This window comes from Mobula hypostoma, chromosome 19, assembly GCF_963921235.1.
Source record: "Mobula hypostoma chromosome 19, sMobHyp1.1, whole genome shotgun sequence".
Lineage (NCBI taxonomy): Eukaryota > Metazoa > Chordata > Chondrichthyes > Myliobatiformes > Myliobatidae > Mobula > Mobula hypostoma.
Window position 1 is genome coordinate 34010444 of NC_086115.1, and position 21372 is coordinate 34031815.

Below are 21372 nucleotides of genomic sequence, written 5' to 3' on the forward strand. Positions count from 1 at the left end.
TCACTCTCTTTAAAAACAGCCTAACATTGGCCTCTGAGACAGAGATCACAGGGTCATCAGGTGCAGCAGGGATCTTCACAGCTGTAGTTGTGTTCTCCCTTTCAAAGCGGGCATAGAAGGCTTTGAGTTCATCTGGTAGTGAAGCTTCGCTGCCACTCATGCTATTAGGTTTCGCTTTGTAGGAATTAACATCTTGCAAACTCTGCCAGAGTTGCTGTGCATTCGATGTCACCTCCAACCTCATTCGAAATTGTCTCTTTGCCCTTGAAATAACCCTCCGCAAATCATACCTGGTTTTCTGGTACAGGCCTGGGTCACCAGACTTGGATGCCACAGATCTAGCCTTCAGCAGATGACGTACCTCCTGGTTCATCCACGGCTTTTGGTTTGGGAATGTACAGTAAGTCTTTGTCAGCACACACTCATCCACACAGGCTTTAATGAAGTCGATAACAACTGCAGCATACTCATCCAGGTTCAAAGATGAATCCCTGAATACAGTCCAGTCCACCAATTCAAAGCAGTCCTGTAGGCACTCCTGTGCTTCTCTTGTCCATACCTTCTTGGTCCTCACTTCTTAGTGCTGCAGTCTTCAGTCTCTGCCTATACTCAGGGAGTAGCAGTACAGCCAGGTGATTTGACTTCTCGAAGTGAGGGCATGGAATAACACGGTAGGCATTCTTGATGATGGTGTAGCAATGGTCCAGTGTGTTGTTTCCTCTAGTATTGCAAGTGATCTGTTGATAGTAATTGCTTAATGATTTTTTCAGACTGGCCGGATGCTTGGAAATCAACAGTCTACAGTGTGGTGGAGATAATAGGCAACACATACACTACGGAAATTTTGGAGGGAGGGCCTATAATATAGGGAACAGGGTAAATATCAGAGGCTTTGAGAACAATAAAAATAGATAAGACAATCACTCGCTGTTAGACTGCACACCATCTTCGCACATCGAGTCCAATGCCTCGGTCACAGGCAGAAACATGTACAACACCAAGTCCAGCTCTGTTAGTTTCTCAACAAATGAGCAACTCGCTGATGGGGTATCCCTGCAGTACTGGTGATTGTAATAAATAAATTTAAAAAGGTCAATAACTCCTTTGGTTGGCCTCATGGAAGCTGTTGGGTCCAAGCATGCCACCATCTTACTCGAAGTCTGGTATATGTACTTAAAGAAATGTCGCAAAAGTCAAAGTAGACCACACATCCCCTCCCCTTGCTTGCAACTGTCTTTGCCCAAGTCACCTAAACAACATGAGTGAGCCATTGCCCATCATATGTCTTTAAGGAGAGCCAATGGCATGCTTCTCATAGTTTTGTTTTGGCTGATTCATAATCCCTATGAACCAAATGCTGTTGACCATCGCAAGTTTGAAGAAGATGCTAACCTCCTCAATTGAATAAGAATGCTTTCTTTATGCTCTTCTGTGTGAGTATTATTGGACTGGGATGTGAAATTGTTGTTTTTCTTGCAGTTTATCTTTCCTATGATTGCTTGTAATTTTAGAGCTATACATGTAGTTGTTGAATGAATTTTCACTCAGTTATAGTACAGATTTTTCTAGAAATTTCTTAGTGTTTCAGATTGTCATTCTACTTGAATCTGGCTATTTTACAGGTTAATTGGCATTAGTGGAACTTTTGGTTATCTTTAGTCCAAATATGAGAAGTCTGCAACTAGATTTTCCTTTGCCTTTATTTGTTCTTTCTTTGATTGTGGTGGTCCATCCACTTTAGGTGGATGGAGCTGTGATGATACTCAGCAGTAACTTCTTCAAGCTCATCTGTGGAAAAAGCTTAATTTCTATCTTTAAAATCTCTCTTTTCCCTTTTCATGGTGGAAGGAGTTCTGTCAAAGACCCTGACCTAGAACTACACTCAAGCTTCATCTCTTTGCGGCTGTTTTTCAATATCCCAAGGATATGGCCTGGAAGATGTGCATGCCTTTGGGGTTCTGAGACTTTACAGCCCTGGAGACCAGCTGATTTTATCCCACTGCCACTGACTGAAGCATCGTGGGAGAGGATGGAAAGTTGGAACAGCGGATTGGCTGTCAGAGGCCCTGTACTCGGTGAATCGCGCTCTCTCTCTCTCGTTGATGGGGGCACGTTTGTTGCTGATTCTGGAGTCGGAATACTCGGGGGAGAAAAGTGACGTGGCAGACGTTAACACCGTAATTCAGCAAGTTGTTTTGTTTGTGTCTCCCCTCTCGAAGTGAAAGGGTGATCCTCCCTCTGTCCCTTTATTAGTCAGAGAGAGAGAGAGAGAGCTTGTGGTAGATCGAATTGTCAGGTAAAAGGTTTGTTTTTGTTGTAATGCAGATTACAGCCTTTTTGGGGGGCTTTGCTATTGCTTGCTTGGTCGCTGGAGGGTGCTGGTGCTTTTTGTTGCTTAAGTAAGTGGGGGAGGGTTGTTGCTTTTCTGTTGCTTGTGTGTGGGAGCAGGCACAGAGCGGGCTTTGAGGTTCTAACATTTTTACTGTCACTCATTCTTTGGAGTACTCTCGGTATTCATGGGTGTCTGCAAGATACAAGAATTTCAGTTTTGTATATTGTATGCATTCTCTGAAATTAAATTCAGCTACTGAATTGCATAAAATTTGCTAGCAATAGGTTTTCTGGCTCTGACTTCCGAAGAACCTTTGGCTCACAAAAGCATCAGGATTACGAATTTCCATTGTGGCTCTCTTTACCACCACTGATAGGTTTTGGGAACTTTTTATGTTGATCTGCAGAGACTTGGGTTGATGGTGGAGTCATGGCTAAAGAAGACAACACTGTTGGGTGTCAGAGAGCTGGCGAGTCAGTTTATGTCAGGGAAATAAGCGGGTCTGTAGCAGGATGGAACCCATTGAGTTTAATGGAAATGCAGTTGACTGCTCTTGCCCAAATATCAAGAGCTACCCCTTTATCATCAGGATCTATTGCTTTCCAGGCATATATGATGCATAGACCCTTCTTGGGTTTCCAGTCCGGTTCATGTGTTGATTTTAACAGACGTTTTGATGACAAACCTTCCCATCTTCATCTTCATTGACACCTGGACTCGGTGGAAGCCCTAGAGGAGTTTATGTGTTATTTGTCTTCAGTTTTTCATGGTTTATTGTGTTCCATTTTTTTCTCAGCTTGTTAAAGTTGCATAACTTAAAAGTTAAAACCAAGGTTTGTGATACCTCCCCCTGCATCTCAAAGCAATCTTAAAATACCATCACATTGTGGCGACTATCTGCATGTGTTTCTTTCCTCCAGATTATTTCAATACTCAGGACCAAATCTTCAGCTTGTTGCCTCATTGATTCATGGTCTTCCTGATGCCTACTTTTGTGAAGAATACACTGCGCTGACAAACCAGATCAAGGAACAGGAGGTGCAGTTGGATATACTTAGGATCATCTGGGAGGTTGAGGATGTTATAGATGAGAGTTTTAGTGAGTGGCCAAACCCAAGGGTGAGCACAAGGAGAAGTAATGCGAGTGGCCAGGCTGTGCAGGGTGCCCTTGTGGTTGTTACCTATAGAAACAGGTATACCCCTTGGAATATAAATGGGGGGCATAACCTTTGAGAAGACAACAGTGGTACTGTGCCTAGCTCTGAGGAAAAGCAGAGTAGGCAGAAGTCACTTAACAATAATGATGGATGACTTGACAGTAAGGGATGCAGAAAGCCTGTGGCCACAATTGAGACTCCAAGAGGATGTGTTGCCTCTCTGTCACCAGGGTCAAGGATGTCTCGCAGCAGGTACAGGACATTCTGAGAGGGAAGGGAGAGCAGCCAGAACTCATGGTCCACATTGGTCCCCAACACATACCCAGGATCAGGGATGGCGTCTTGTAAAGGGATTTCACAGAGCTAGGTAGAATGCTGAAAAAGCAGGATGTCCAGGTTTTTGTTTAAGAAAGCTAATGGCATGCTGGCCTTCATAACAAGGGGAATTGAGTAGAAGAGCAAAGAGGTCCTTCTGCAGCTGTACAGGGCCCTGGTGAGACCACACCTGGAGTACTGTGTGCAGTTTTGGTCTCCAATTTTGAGGAAAAACATTCTTGCTGTTGAGGAAATGCAGTGTGGGTTCACAAGGTTAATTCCCGGGATGGTGGGACTGTCATATGTTGAAAGATTGGAGCGACTGGGCTTGTATACTCCGGAATTTAGAAGGCTGAGAGCGGATCTTATTGAAACATATAAGATTATTAAGGGATTGAACACGCTGCAGGCAGGAAGCATGTTCCCGCTGATGGGTGAGTCCAGAACCAGAGGCCACAGTTTAAGAATTAGGGATAGGCTATTTAGAACGGAGTTGAGGAAAAACTTTTTCACCCAGAGAGTGGTGGATATGTGGAATGCTTTGCCCCAGAAGGCTGTGGAGGCCAAGTCTCTGGATGCTTTCAAGAAAGAGATGGATAGAGCTCTTAAAGATAGTGGAATCAAAGGTTATGGGGATAAGGCAGGAACTGGATACTGATTGTGGATGATCAGCCATGATCACAGTGAATGGCGGTGCTGGCTCGAAGGGCCGAATGGCCTACTCCTGCACCAATTGTCTATTGTCTATTGTCTATTGTAATCTTATGATTATGACCTGTGTTAGTGAGGTAAGAAATAGATAACATGCTGCAGTTCAATTTGTGGCTGAGAGGCTGTTGCAGGAGGGAGGCGCTCAGATTTATGGATCATTGGTCTCCCTTTCAAACCAGGGGAGACCATTACAAACAAGACAATTTGCACCTGAATTGGAGGGGAGCTAATATTCTCAGTGGAAAATTTGCCAGTGCAGCTCAGGATGGTGAAACTAGAGTGGGATGTGAATGGGAACCAAGGCTGAGGGAAAGAAAGAATCAAAATCAGAATCACTGCATTAGTCAAGAAATCTGTGAATTTATGTGCAATGCCTGGCTCATATTTTTACTGTTATGCTGTATGTATTTCATTTAGCAGTTCTGTAAGAGCAGTCTGTTCTGTTTTCAGCTTGTTTGGGTTATCGTTGAAGATAAGAGATGAGGAGAAATATGTGCCATCCAATTAGGATGGTTGGGTTAAAGGGAGGTTTCTCTGGCGAGGGACACTAAGCTTGGGCTTGGGGCATTTGTTGAAGAGGAAATGAAGAGGGAAGATGCAGGAGAGAAGAAGTTGTAGGATTCCACCTGGAGCGGGACTGTAATTCAATGCAGCCAGGGGTGAGATCGATTGAGGATTGGTGATGATGTTGAAACTTTGAGCTCCAACTTGTGCACATTTGACTGTTTCATTAAAATGGGCCCTTTTCTTTTTTTTTGCCCTTTTCTTCACTAACCCTTCAGTCAAATTAAAATTCATGAGTATAATCTTTTAATCATATGCAGTGTGCTGTCTGTTATTTCGTGGCAGTAATTTGTAACGGGGCAGCAAATGACACAGTATCCACACAAACTGGGGTTTGGGGTGGGAGAGGGCCTCAATCTCACGAGTTGGCAGGGTCGGAGGTTGTCTTCCCTGGACTTATGCAGCCAAGGAGACCAAGTGAGATGGAAAGAAAGTACAGAGAAGGGCAGGCTAATAAACGTGGTGGACTCTTAGGCTGAAATGTGTTTACTTTAGTACAAGTAGTATAATGGGCAAGAAGGGTGAACAGAGCCACCATCAGTCCATGGAATTACAATGATATTGCCATTACAGAGACCTGGCTGCACAAAGGACAGGACTGGCTGCCTGACTTTCTTGGGTTCTGTTGTTTTGGTCATCTTGGGGTGGTGTAAATAAGGTAGAGGAGTTGCATTACTGGTGAGAGAGAGAGAGAGTATCCTCAGTATTGATTGGAAATTCCTTAATTTAAGAGGCTTAAGTTGGGCAGGAGGTGTTCGGTGCATCCCACAGGGATTCTTGGAACTACCTCTGTGGAGTCCAACTAGAGAAGAAAACATACTGGATCTGGATTTGGGAAATGAGCCCAGTCAGATGACAAACCTGATAGTGGGTGAACGTAATAGAAACAATGACCACAAGGCACTGTATTTTAAGATAGTTCTGAGTCAGTGTAAATTTGAGTGTGGGAAGGTACTAAACTGGGGGAGGGCAAATTACAACAGGGTATGACTAGAGCTAAGCTGCTCTGATCTCGAGCAACTGATATGAGATGAGAGAGAGAAGTAAGTTGCACTGATCTAGATCAGCCTATGTAAAACGTCTCCATGCCTGACATGTGGGAGTTGCTTGAAGACCAGTTGATCCGAGTTTAGGTTTCGCATGTGCTATAAGGAGTAAATATAAGGATGGTAAGGTAAGGGAACTCTGGAAGACCTGAGAGGTCCTAAATTTAGTTAGCAAGAAAAAACAAGAATCATACATAAAGTTTAGAAAGCTGAAATCAGATTGGACCCTTGTGGAATATAAATAAAACAGGAAAGCAGTCAGATGGTTAGAGGAGCCAAAAGGAGCATGAAATGTCCTTGGTGAATAAGATTAGGGAGACTTCAAAAGCACGTTCAGCTCATATGAAGAAAGAGGGAATAACTAAGGAGAAGGTAGGTCCACTCAAGGATAAAGGAGGTAATTTGTGACATATATCAGAGAAGAGGCTGAGGTACTAAATATGTACTTTGTACTGGTCTTTACAGAGGAGAAGAATTCTGAGGATAATGAAGCCAGAGTGGAACATACAAATGTGCCGGGACACTCTGAAGATAAGGAGTTAGTGCTTGGTCTTCTTCTGTAAGCATTAAAGTGGATAGATTCGAGGGACCTGATGGCTTATCTTTCCGGTATATGGAAAGAAGCAAGTGACGAGATTGTTGGGGCTTTGACAAAGATCTTTGTGTCCTCACGAGCAACAGACAAGGCCCCAATGACTGTACAGTAATGAATGTTGTACCTGTATTCAAGAAAATAAGTCTGGATAATTCAGGGAATAATAGGCTATTCAGCCTCACGTCAGTGGTCAGTAACATGTTGGAGAGGATACTGAGGGATAGCATTAGTGCACATTTGGAATGGCCAGTCCTGCTCAGGAACAGTCAAAATGGCTTTCTGCAGGTTAGGTCATGCCTTATAAATTTGAATGAGGTTTTCGAAGTGGTGACAAAGGAGCATGTTGAAGGTAAGTCAGTGGACATTATCTACAAGGTCTTCAGTAAGACATTTGATCAGGACCCTCATGGTAAGTCGAATCTCATGTTATGTTCATTAAGAAGTTAAGAAGTGCAAGTGATCTAGAGTGAATTGCAAGTATGGGTTCAGAACTGGCTTACCTGCAGAAAACCGAGAGTAGGGGTGGAAGTTAACTAGTCCTTGCTGGAGATTCATGACCAGTGGTGTTCCACAAGGATCAGTGTTGGGATCTCTGTTGTTTGTGATTATATATCAATGATTTTGATGAAAACATTGACAGGTGGATTCGCAAGTTTGTGGATGTCACAAGATTGGTGGAATTGTGGAGAGTGTGGAGGACTATCGATTAATAGTGGGATATAGATCAGTTGTAGATATGGACAGAAAAGTTCAGATGAAGTTTAATCCAGGCCAGTGTGAGGTGTTGTATTCAGGGACGTCAAATGAAAGGACAATGTATACAGTTAATGGTCATCCCCCAAATATCATTGAGGTCCGGAGGGATCTTGGGGTCCAGATAGTTCACTGAAAGTAGCAGTGCAGGTGGCTAAGGTGGTAAAGAAGGCATAAGGCATGATCCTTCATTGCTGGGGATATTGTGTATAAGAATAGGGAAGTCATGCTGTAGCTAGATTAAACTGTAGTCAGACCTCACATGGAAAGAAATACCTGCAGTGCTTCCCTAGTCTGTTCTTAATCCAGCTTAAGCAAAGCATTCAGCGTTTATCTGGGAACTGAAATGGTATATTGTAAACCACTTGGATGTATCCACATCAGAGATCAGCAAAAATTTCTTGCTTTGGCAGTGACATCCATGTCTCATAAATGAATAAAAATGATGGAAAGAAATTCCACTGTTCCAGGAATATAACACAAATACATCTCTGTAAGTTCCTTGCCTCTATAATTTGAACTGTTTTACATCTCCTGTTGCATGGGAAAATTAGTATTTCCAATTATAAAGAGCTGACTTTGACAAAATGCTTCTCTCATCTCCCTATTTACCCATCTGCCCACAGTATCACTGTCTCTGAGAAGTCTGCAACAGATATTTCTTTTTTCTGTACTAAACCATTTGTTAACAATTTTCTTGTTAATGACCATGTCTCTCTAATACCAAAGTGCACCATAATATATAAACATGCTCTCTGTGCAACACACACAAAATGCTGGAGGAACTCAGTAGGTTCATGAGCATCTATGGAAAAGAACAAAGAGTCAATGTTTCAGGCCGGGACTCTTCATCAGATCTCAAACTCTTAGTGGCCATGTTATTAGATACATGTGTACACCAGCTCATTAGTACAAATTATACCTAATCAGCCAATCAGGTAGCATCACAGAATGTATAAAAACATGTAGAATGGTCAAGAGGTTCTGGTTTTCAGACCAAACATGAGAATGCTCAAGAAATGTGACCTTAAAAATGTGACTTTGAAGTGCATGGGCTAAAGCAGCAGAAGACCACAAACATACACTCAGTGACCACCTAATTATGTACAGGAGCTATTTCATAAAGTGGCCACTGAGCATATAATGAGCTGCAGGATAAGACAACAACATAAAAATGATGCTCTATTTTCCTAATGGTGGTGCTGTTTATCAATGTTGATTTGGACCAACATCAATTTCGAGCACAGGATGTACAGACTCTCAAACTTGTTCTGCTGTTCCAGACTTGGCCTTTATGTACTTTCTTAAGAGCTTCACAATATCCTCAAGTCTAAAATGCCAACAGCCTATCTCAACTCTCTATACACTTTTTTAAGACTTATGAAATATTCACAGAGATCTCAACAAGTCTAAAGAATGCAGCCCTTGAAATTTAAAGCACCTTCTTATAGTCTCTATCAGTTTATTGTTCATGTTTTCAATCAGGAGCACACCATATTGCACATATTCACAGGAAGCATCACCTGTCTTTTTGTGACTGGTTGGGGCTCTGGGACAAGGCCCACATCAGCCTTGAATACTGTATATAATACATCCAACAATTCAGCTTCCACAGCCTCCTGGGAAAGGGAATTACAAAAATTTCTCCTTGTCTCTATTTTTAAAAAGTGACCACTCCCTTTCTGAAACTTTGTGTTCTCATTACAGAATTTTCACAAGGGGAATTATTTTTCTCAACATTCTCAAAACTCATCCAATCCAAAGTTGAATTCACATTCCTCCTATGTCACCTGCAGTTTTCCCAAACTGACGGCAGTTGCCTTGGGATGACTTGAATAACTTTTGTTTAATATATATATAATTAATACTTTACTTTTTGTATGTTATACATCTTTGTGTATGCTTTTGCCTCAGTGTTGAGATTTTGATGTTGCCCCTGTCCTCTTCTCTGTTGTATGCTTCTTCGTATTTACTTAAAATTCACAGTTTTTGTTTTTAAATGGTTGCCAATTCACCCAACAAGTTTTGTTTACCTAAGATAATTGTGAAAAAGAGTCTCTGTTAATTTTGATAACCATTGTAAGTTATTATTTTTCATTTTCAAATTCCTGGTGATCTTGGTTTCTGCTTGTCATTGTTGTGTTTGGTTTCCCAGGCTATTTTTTGTTTGACCTTTTCCCGTAATTCCCCTTTCATTTGATTTTGTGCTCTGCCTCTTTAGTAGTCAACACATGGATGTTTCATACTTGCTGACACAAATCAGTTCTGCATACTGTACTTTGCACATTCCCCCCAAACACCGATAGTAAACATCAAATACACTCAGTTTATTATGTGTCAGCAGCCTGTCCCACTACATAGACAGTCAGCTTTTACAGCGGTTTTGGTTCCTCCTTCCAAACACCCATAATGTGTCCAATCCTAGTGTAAACATCAGAAGTTTGTAGATGATATCACCACTCTCAAATAGAAATGATAACATGGGTTCATGATAATATCAAAAAAATAAAAGAGCGGGTTATAGACTTTAGGAAGTGGGGTTGTTCACACACTCCTGTTTATATTAACGATACTGAGGTAGAGAGATGAGACTTCGAATTTCTAGCGGTGAACATCACCAATGGTTTGTCCTGGTCCAATACCGAGATGCCATGGCCTAGGAAGCTCACCAGTGCCTGTACTTTTTCGATTGTGGACACAGCTCAGTACCTGACTGAAAACCAGCCTTCTATCCGGTGACTCTGTCAACACTTCTCACTGCCTCAGTAAAGCAGCCAACATTATCAGAGACCCCGCACACACCGCAGACATTCTCTCTTTCCTCCAGCCCCCACATTGGGCAGAAGATGCAAAAGCCCCAAAGCATGTGCTACCAGGCTCTAGGACAAGTTCTATTATTTATTTATTTATTGAACTACATCGTGCAGTAGGACCATTCTGACTCTTCGAACCACGCTGCCCAGCAACCCCCGATTTTATCCGAGCCTGACCATGGGACAACTTTACAATGAGCAATTAACCCAGCAATCGGTACATCATTGGACTGTGGGAGGAAACCAGAGCTCCCGGAGAAAACCCACGTGGTCACAGTAAGAAGATACCTATCCTTACTGAGAGCGGTGTGAATTGAACCCGGGTCTTCTGTACTGTAATTCATGGTGCTAACCATTGCTATTAGATTATTAAATGGTTTCCTATTATAATAATATGGACTCTTGTCCTCACAATCTACCTTATATGTCTTTGCACTTTATTGTTTGCCTGTACTGAAATTTTCCTACCAGAAACTTTATTTCTAGCAGTGAACATCAGCAATAGCCTGTATCGGTCTCACCACCTACACAAATACTGACGGACAAGCAATTGAATCCATCAAAAGAATCAGTTCATTGAGTCCCTCACAGATGAGCACAGTGGTCATTAGGAAGTGACCTTGCAAGGTAGCCTAACTGCTGGGTGTCCTGAACTCCTCCTCCTCCTTCTCTTTCTCCTCAATACAATTTTTAATAACTGAGCTCTTGTTGGGAAAACCAATATCCAAGTTTCCATGCTCTGGAAAGTTGTTACTGTGCCTGAATGGGTACTGGAAAGCCTCGTTGGCAAATCTGTGAGCTGAAAACATGGACAGTAATGTGTGAGAAAACCCCTGAGGAAGACGATCCTTTGAGGCCTAAAGTGAGCACTTCTGGCCCCCCGTGTTACCTAGCAGTCCCGATCTTCTGAAATGATCAAAGCATGTCCAGCTTAATGGCATGGAAATTTGTCCAATGGGAGACTTAGGCCTCAGTCAACATACTTCCATATATTAAAAATAATAAAATAGCATCTTCCACAGGATTTCCCAATTAAGACAATTCTTTAGCTACATTGGGGATTTTCATCAGCTACTTCTTTTATGATATCTGCAAGTTAAGAAGTGCAACACAATCTTAGCGAACAGGTTTTGTCCCATGGTATCATTCAACAGTTTACTGGTTGTTGCTCCCAGCTCTCTCAGAAATACTTGGTCCATCACTTATTATATTCACTCCCTGGGCTCTCTCTTCCAGTGGACATCAGATCATAGTTCACGTGCCCATTGGAATCCAGAATTCCCCCCTGCAATTTCTATTCTCTTTCTTTCTGATTTCCCATTAATTTCCCTTAAAACATTCCGCTCTCTTTCTGCAGCAAAACTCCATCACATAGCGTTCACAAGCTCCTTTTCCTTTTGATTCATTCCTTTCTCGTCAGTCACCCTAGTCCTGATTTTAGAGAACCTTCATTAAAAAGATTCCACTCTGACTTCAAAGGTGAGCTCAATGTTGGAGACTCTCTGTTCCTGAATCTTCATATGTTCTTCATTCCACTCTCTGTGTCACCTGCTTCTATGTCAATGCCCTTGATGTCTCTTAAGTCACAGACTCCATGGAGGAAAACTAGTGAAAGCAAAGACACAGGGAGAAGATAGTTACAGAGTGAGAATAATGGTAGAGGAATGGAGGAGTGACAGTGGGTTAAAGTCTGAACTCTGCTGGATTGGTTTAAACTCCATTCTTCACTCTAACTAGCGGGCAGGATTAGCGTGTAAAAGGGCGAGACTTGATGGTGTTGCAATTTAACATTGCCTGTTTTAAAGGTAATAGTTATCATGATCAATTGAATTTTCAAGGAAAGAGCAGGATTGACAGTTTCAATTTCCAGTTTCACTTTCCATTCCACTCTCAGTCAACGAATTGTACAACTCTGGCCCATGCCCCGAATTATAAACACCAGCAGAAATCCTCATGTTGAGCAGTCACATCGCTTCTCCATTCCTCTGAAGTATAACTGGAGTCCCAAACAGCACCATGAGGAGAGTAAGCCCTCTTCTTGGGAAATTACAGTAGTGCTTAGCATGGATGACCAGATCAGTCAAATTTAATGTGATCGGCCTCTGGATCTGCAGACATTTAAGAAAGGGTTTTGTGATCACTTAGGGTAAGGGTTTAGGATCTGAACTCTTGTTTGTGATCTGGGAACTTTATTTGACCCTGGGAACTCGGACTACTGGGAGGTAGTGGGGGAGGCCAAGAACATGAGAGCACTCACTTTTTCATCCTAGGAAATGATGAATTGGTGTAAGGTTTGTAGTCCAAGTCCCTGAAATGGACAAAATTCATGTGTACAGAGCCCCAAGAGGCAAATAGATAAACATATTCTCCATTTCAGAGAATCTGCATTAGGGGAAAGGCTTTTCATCATTGAGAGTATTCAGTAATAGTGGATTATATATTGAAGTTTATAGATGTCACTAAGTGATGCAGTGAGCAAAGCAGATAGGGATTATAATCTACAAAGTATTATGATGGTTAATGCAGGTGAAGCAACTGCAGAATCTGGAGTTCAGGGTGGGAGAATGTGGACAAGTTCGGAATCTGTAAAGGAGCGGTGAAACAGAAGGAAATCATTAAACCCAGTGACTGATAATCAAAGTGAATAGCGGGAAATGAGTCTTTAATCACAAGGAGAGCTGGAAATCAAAACTGGAGCTTTGCACATCTTTGGTTAAATTATCTTTGGGATTAGTTCTGAACACCATATCTCACTCAGTAATGATATGTGCCAGAGGGCACAGTGACAGATCTAACAGAATATGGGATTGGCAACATTAAAATATGGTGTCAGGTTTTGCAAACTGGTCTGATATTTGTTTGAGTGCAAGACATTTGCGAAAACCTTCCCAAATTTAAATAGCTTGATGAGATTGACATGTGAGGTACATTACAACAGACATAATCTGAACTTTAGGGCTCAACCAGTCGAGGATGATGCCAGTTCACAGTATTGCATGGAGGGGTGTGGGGAAACTTGTTCCATTGTTCCATTGCTTTCAACATTTGTGGCTTCAGACTTTGACATGAATGGACAGTTTCTCCCCACATTCATGATTATCTTTATCAGCATTGGATTGGATCAGCTGTCAGCGCTATGTTCCCCAGAATTATCACATTCACCTTTGTTGCCTTGATCTCCAACAACTGAATCTGTCTTACTGATCTACTCATGCTCTTTCTCAGTTTATAATCTGGTGCACAGACATCGGGTTCAGATCCCCTTTGTGATGTTCCACTTATCACCTACTAGTCCTGGTCTCACCGCTTCCTCTGACTTCTTTATACAGTTTACCTTCTCTCTACTCTTCAGATCTTATAATGAGTCTCGACCCTCATCATTGACCATTCCTTCACCTCCACAGCGTTTGACCTGTGGAGTTTCTTCAACAGATTGTTTTATTTATGCTCCAGATTCAATCATCTGTAATCTCTTGCACCTCTGTCATCTTTACCATATTTTTCACAATTCCCTGCACTGAGGAGGAATTATTCTACATCTCTCATTCTTGACCTACCACTGATTATTGCACTGGATTCTCCTGAGTGACAGACGTCATCTCACAGACCTAACTATGACAGTATCAAGCAAAAGGTAATGTTGTTTTCATTTTACACTTAACACTTTCAGAATTGTTTGTCCAATTTGCTGTGTTGTCAGAAACAGTTCAAAATCTAAACTGAGTTTATTGCACAATTGCAAACTGTGAGTGGCCACTTTATTCAGTACAACTGCTCTTTAATGCAAATATCCAATCAGCCAATAATGTGGCAGCAACTAAATGCATAAAAGCATGCAGACATGGTCAAGAGGCTTAGGTGTTCAGACCAAACATCAAAATGGGGAAGGAATGTGATCTAAGTGACTTTGACTGTGCAATGATTGTTGGTGTCAGATGGAATGGTTTATGATTCTCAGAAACTGCTGACCTCCTGGGATTTTCAAGCACAACAGTTTCTAGAATTTACAGAGAACGATGCAAAAAATGGAAAAAAAAATCCAAGAAGTGGAGATTGTATGGGTGAAAAAACCTTGTTAATGTGAGAGATCAGAGGAAAATGGCCAGCGAGGTTTGAGCTGACAGGAAGTTGAACGTAACACAAATTAACACGTTGGAAAAGTGGTATGCAGAAGAGCATCTCTGAATGCACAACACATCAAACCTTGAAGTGCATTGACAATAGAGGCAGTAGACCTCTAACTTACACCAAGTTAATATGTAACAGAGGTATCGAATAAAGTTGCAATGAGTAAATATACTCAGGTGAAATGAAAAAGTTACTCGCAGCAGCATCACAGTCACATAGCATCACATACGAAGCATTCACAAGAGAAACATAAATCTAGACTATACACAATTCTTACAAGACAGAAGACAATTATAACAAAGATAAACTAAACCCATTTTAGTGCAAAGCACTCAGAGTGTTGTTAAACAAGAGTGATTAAAGTTATGCCCATTTAGTTAAAGACTGAATGTTTGAAGGGAAGTAGCTGTTCTTGAATGTAATAGTGCAGAATTCCAAGGTTCTGTACCTTCTGTCTGATGGTAGTTGTGAGAACATGGCATGTTCTAGATGACGGATGTTACCTTCTTGATTTAAATTGGATATCCATGGTATTTTCATAGCATCAGCAACAACTTTAGGCTCTTTTTTGGGACTTTTGGTCACAGCTGTTCTTAGCATTTTTATCTGATGATGGGTTTCATCTGTTGGAGACACTGGCTAATCACCTTGTTACCAATTGCTTCTGAAATTTGCCAGCCATGATTTCTGATAGAGAGACAACTGACTGACATGGTGCAACAAAGATGTTTTCTTCTTTCTTTTCCCGGCTACTGAGTTAATAATCTGCTGGACTGGCCCACCCCTTAAATGACAAATTGGAATGTAAATATATCCTGCTCTCTTGCTTAATTTAAAACACATTCATTCAGCATCATGTCATCATAGTAATTATTTTCAGTGTCTGTCAATACTAATTGGTTGGTATTTCTAGAACCAAGACTGTTTTCCACTGGGTTAATCACCATCTGGTAGATAGTGATCTGATCAGGCAGGGATGGAACCGTTCTGCACCCACCTCTCCCTGCCTATGCTGCACCTCAGGAATTCAGAATTTGCTAATATTGTCAATCCAAGCATTTAGCAGTTAGGATGGAGAATCGATTTCACACCAATAATCTTTGATTACTTTGTGCTTTCATGCAGCGACACTCTGAAGGAATCCCTGTTTGAGAAACTCTGTCAGCTTCAGTGTCACTTCACGTGGATTCCACAGAAGGACAACACTGACTTCAGTGATATGAAGCTTAGATTACAAGATTCTGTAAAACTTGGTGTCAAATATCAAGCCATATCCTACAACCAACTTGCTTTTGTAAACTGTCAGCAAGGCAATTGTGAAGAAGCAATTCAAAATTTAAAGGAAGCTGAAAAAATTCTGAGGGAGAACCACAAAGATGAATTTGAAAGAAGAAGCATCATCACCTATGGAAACTTTGCCTGGGTGAATTACCACATGGGACAACTGACCGAGGCCCAGTCCTACCTCGACAAGCTGGAGGTGATCTGTAAACCGCTCAGTGATGGCCCTCACTATACAGCAATGATCCCTGAAGTGTACGGGGAAAAGGGATGGTCATTGTTGAGTTCTGCTGCTGAATACTATGAGGAGGCAAAGGAATGCTTTGCAAAGGCTTTGAAGGAAGATTCTGATAACATGGAGTGGAATATTGGCTATGCGACTGCTCTTTATCGTCTGGAAATGATTTCTGGTGTTTCAGAGAAACAGGAGCAGAGTCAGTGTGTGAGGTATCTGCGACGGGTGCTGGAGCTTGATCCAGATGACACAGTGGCCATGGTTATGTTGGCCCTAAAGCTGCAAGAGTTCAATGAAGCAGAGAAAGCAAATGAATTAGTTGAAGAAGCATTGAGGAAGACCCCAGATCTGACGTATGTGCTTCGCTATGCAGCAAAGTTTTACAGAATAGGAGGAGATGTCGATATCGCAATAGGCCTGTTGAAGAGAGCTTTAGAATTTACTCCATGCTCATCCTTCTTACACCACCAAATCGGTATCTGTTACAGTGGAAAACTGTTCACTCTGAAAAAGAAAGCAGGCAGCAACTATCTTGACAGAGCTACATTTCAACAGAAAGCTGAGTTGATCAGTAAGAGCAAATATCACTTTGAAAAGGCACTTGAACTCAAACCATTGTTTATTTTTGCAAAACTGGATTTTGCAGGAATCTGCTTAGAAAATGGAGAAGTAACCCGAGCAGAGGAGATCTACAACAGTCTGCTGAGCTTGGAAGATCTTGCTCTGGATCATAAGCAGGCACTCGCTTTACAAGTTGGATTATTTGAACTGCACCATAAAAGATCTGAATCAAACGCCATCATCTATTTTCTGGACGGACTTAAAATCCATCATGGAAGTAAACAATGGAAGCTCTGTGACAGTAACTTGAGAAAGATCTTAGGAAAACAAATTCAGAGGAATCCAAGAAACAGCAAAGCCTTTGGAATTCTTGGGATGGTGCACCAGCTGGCTGGGGAGAAGAATGAGGCTGTTAAATGCTTTGAAAAGGCCTTGAAATTTGATCCTGGCAATGAAGAATATCTCAATGCTCTTTCTGAATTAAGCCTTTCTACTTAGGCTCCAGATGCCCAAACAGATCCAGGGGTACACTGACTGTGGAAAGTCTTTCCTTAACCATTTTCAGCTGTTAGGGTTGTCTGATATTATGTGGAGTACATTAATAGAAACATATTTAATTCATGTTTCATTGGTGATCATCTGAAGGCTTTGTGCTGAATATTGTGACCATACAGTCTGCAGTATTTGTTTCTCTCTCCCATCAGTTCTCCAATTTCCACCTGCTATGAAGTGACATTATTTCAGATTCATCTGATGCTAAGGCTAGATCAGTATGACTAGCATGTAAACACAACTGTAAGTTCACAGTCCTGTCACTCCATGGGTCCAATTTCAGCTGGAGTTGATCGCTAGTACACCAAGTTCTAGGTATAGCTAATTTTTGTGTGACAGCACCAATCAAGAAGTGACATCTGATTCAGTTTGCATGTTAATAAAGCTTTGCCTGAAAGAAAGCAAAATGATTTATAAAATACTCAAATGAGAAAGGAGAGTACTCAGCTTCATTTTTTCTCAACTGGCCCATAACCAATTTCTACCTGATTATGTCAATATTCTATATTCCAGTTTACACTTGAGGTTGATTACTATAAACTTTCCTTACACTTTTACATGATTTGCTCTCAATAATTCCATTCCAAGCATTTTAGTTTGTACGCAATAATATTCCAGATGAAATCTTTGCAACTTGTAGTAGAGTCTACACGCCACATTAGAGTTTGTTTACCTGCCACACTAATGAGTGAAAGCTTCATGCAATTCACAGTGAAGAAGCAACAAATCCGACTCAAAAAGTTAAAAGTATTATAATATTATGCAATAAAAGCAGAAAATTTAACAGTTTATTCAGTATCCATGGAAGGGAAAACAGTTTATTTTTCAGACTGAAGATTGAGATGCTGCCTGACTTGTTGTGTGTTTTTTTCAGAATTTTTTCCGTTAAGAATTTGGATTTCCAAAGCTTAGAGTTTTTAAATTAAATTTTAATTCAAAATCTGATGGTCATTAATACATATTTTCCTTTCAAAGTTGTTAAATGAGCTGTAATATCAGAAACTGCGAGTTAAAGTAACCAATGAAATGTTATGATTTAATTCTCCACACCAGTAGTGAAGTGTGGGTGATTTTCTTGCTGCACACTATGATGAGCAGTATCAGTTCAAGGCACATTTAGGGAACTTTCACTCCAGCCTTTCGTGCTGGTAATAAAGTTAACAAATCCAACTGAGTAAGCAGAGCTGATTGTTCCTGATGTGGTCTTCCCTTCAATAACAAATCTGTTGCAGGTGTCATGGCCACTTTGCAATGCATCTCATTCGGCTCATAAAAGTTGTCTTGAACTTGTTGTTGCCTGCTACATGAATTCTTCATCCCACTCTGACTTGTTCACTGTTATAGTAAAGTTCAGTGTAAGCTTGAGGAACAGCACCTAATCATCTGGGTGGCCACGTTACAGCCTTCAAGAATCGGTGGGAAATTCAGATATTTTAGATTCAAGCTATTTCGATCTTGCATCTGACGTGACCATCATTCATCTTTTACTCCCTTTTCTCTGGTACTGCAGACTGCATTTGTGTTTTCCTGTAGCACCTCCTACAGATACAACAACAGATTGATTGCAGCAGTTTATTAAGTTCCAATGCAATCTCTTCTCATTTCTATGAATGCTAAACAATGCAGGTCTTGTCTACTAGTTAACCTGAACCCGGCTATCCCTGGCATGAACTTAGTACGTTTTTGCTGCACTCCCTTTATGGCAGGGGTCCCCAACCTGGGATCCACAGACCCCTCGGTTAATGGCAAGGCTCCATGGTTAAGAAACCAAAGCAATATTCCAGCCACAGTCTCACCAACATATCAGCCTGTAAGCAATGGCAGAGCAGATCTTTCCTAATAATTGTAGTCAGATTTCCTTATTCTTTCATTCAGATTATCGTGTCATTGAGGCTAATATCCCAATTGTTCTTCGAACTAACTGTTACACATGCATGTTGTTTTCAGTGGCCATGAAAAGCGGAATCTCCCAGTTGTCACCCATTTCAGTTCCACTTCTCATTCCCATTTGAACATGTTAATCCATGGCCTCCTCTACTGTCACGATGAGGCCACAGTCAGGTTGGACAAGCAACACCTTGTATTCCATCTGGGTAGCTCCAACCTGATGGCATGAATATTGAATTCGCGAACTTCCAGTAATATTTCCCCCCTCCTTCATCACTCCCCATTCCCCTTTCCCTTTCTCACCTTATCTAATTACCTGCCATCACCCTTTTCTTTCTTCTGTGGCCTTCTGTCCTCTCCTATTAGATTCCCCCTTCTCCAGCCCTGTATTTCTTTCACCAATCAACCTCCCTGCTATTTACTTCACCACTCCCCCACCTTCCTGGTTTCATCTATCACCTTCCTCCCCACCCCCCACCTTTTAACTCTGACTCCTCACCTTATTTTCTGCAGTTCTGATGAAGGGTCTGGGTCCAAAACGTTCAATATACACTTTTGCATCGATTCTGTCTTGTCAGCTGAGTTCATCCAGCATTTTCTCTTATTAGTGAAATGCGTCACTTGTGTTTATAGCCAAGGATGTGTTGGGGGAACCCATCAAGGATCACCATACATTCTGATGCCAACAGAGGATGTCCACCATGCGAGGTAGAACAAAAGACAACCTATCAGGCAAAGAAATAACAACAGTAATACAAGCCTCCCCGCATCCACAAACACCATTAGGCAAATTTAACCAGGTGATCATTGAATATTTTCTTCTTTTATCAACTTATACTACCTACCAGCTTGGGGTAAGTGCTAGGGTATGTACATGATGCTAAGGGCCATCAAGATATAGAAAGTGCTTTGCACATGTTGAGAAGCTGATGTTTTTGGATGGGCATGCACAAAGATGTGGCACAGTGGAGCAAAAATTGTCCACGTTGTATGTTTGCCAAGATGCCACAGCTTAAGATCTCTCCGCCCCCATGAATTCATTTCTTGCTTCTAGGCCACTCCAAGTTGTCACTGTAGATTTCACTGTACTAGAGCCGTCAGCTGACGGGTGTGAGAATGTCTGAATAGTCACACACATTTTCACAAAATCCACCCAAGCGCTCCCAAATCAAGATCAAAAGATGGGTACCACAGCAAATGTGATCCCGAAGGAATAGTTTATGAAGTGTGTTGCTCCTGAGAGGTTGCTTTCTGACCTAGGCCATAGCTTCGAAAGTGAGGTCATAGCTGAACTTTGCAAACTGTACGGGGTAAATAAAAGCTGTACCACACCGCATCATCCTTCTGGCAATGCTCAGTGCAAGCGTTTCAATAGGACAACGCATGATTTGTTGTGTACGTTGTCTCCAGAAAAGAAACGCAGGTGGCCAGAGCATCTACCCGAGATAGTGTATGAGTATAATGTGACATCTCACACTACCACCAGATATTCCCCTCATTACCTACTGTTCAGTGTTGATCCCCACTTGCCAGTGGATACTCTGCTGGGGCAAGAACAGTCCGTGGACACGAAATATCACTGGTTAGCCATATAGCAGAAACGACTGAGCTCATGTCTGAGCATAGGAGTATTTCTAACAGAAGGCTGCAGAATGCATTGCCTTACAGGAGGATAAAATTCATTGTCCTAAGATTGAAGAAATGAACTGCTTCATTTCAGATCCAGGATGCTTGGAAATCAATTGTCCACGGGGCAGTAGAAATAGTTGGTGGCACATTCACTGTGGAATCTTTGGAGGGAGGTCCTAACAAGAGGGTGTACAGGGTAGGCATCAGGCCCTTTGAAAACCTACCCAGCCTGTTTTCATGTATGTCTGAGAAGAACAAGAATTTCAGGTTGTATATTGTACATATCCTCTGATATTAAATGAAATTATTGAACTCTTGAATCGAATAAAATTTGCTAGCAATAGATTTTATGCCTATGACTTCCGAAGAACCTTTTGATCACAAAAGCATCAGGATCCAACAGTGGTTTCTGAATTCCATTGTGGCTGTCTTCACCACCACAAATAGGTTTGGGAACCTTTTGTATTGATCTACAGAGACTTGGGTTTATGGTGGAGTTATAGCTAAATGAGGACAACACAGCTGGTTGTTAGAGAGTTAGACGAGTCATGGTTTATGTCAGGGAAGTAGGCAGGTCTGTAGCAGGATCGTATCCATTGAAGTGAATGGAAATGAAGCTGAGTGCTCTTGTCCAAATAGCAGCAGCTAACCCTTTGTCTTCAGGATCTAGTGCTTACCAGGCATAAATGATGCATAGACCCTTCTCAGGTTTCCAGTCTGGTTCATGTGTTGATTTTAACTGACATTTCGATGATAAACCCTCTCATTTTCATCTTCATTGACACCTGGACTCGCAGGAAGCCCGTGAGGAGT

At 41.6% G+C, this 21372-nt stretch overlaps 1 protein-coding gene across 1 annotated transcript; it reads left to right on the forward strand.

Moving 5' to 3' along the window:
• Positions 1 to 6416: 6416 nt before the first annotated feature.
• On the forward strand, positions 6417 to 16989 carry LOC134359126 (interferon-induced protein with tetratricopeptide repeats 5-like). The gene is made up of 2 exons (XM_063072092.1): positions 6417 to 6497; positions 15478 to 16989. The coding sequence occupies exons 1-2, from the start codon at positions 6417 to 6419 to the stop codon at positions 16987 to 16989; spliced, it is 1593 nt and encodes a 530-aa protein (XP_062928162.1).
• Positions 16990 to 21372: the final 4383 nt, after the last annotated feature.

Coding starts and splice junctions, on each gene's coding strand:
- LOC134359126 (XM_063072092.1), top strand. CDS start 6,417: ATGTCCTTGGTGAATAAGATTAGGGAGACTTCAAAAGCACGTTCAGCT. Junction 6,498..15,477: donor AGGGAATAACTAAGGAGAAG/GTAGGTCCACTC, acceptor CCAAGCATTTAG/CAGTTAGGATGGAGAATCGA.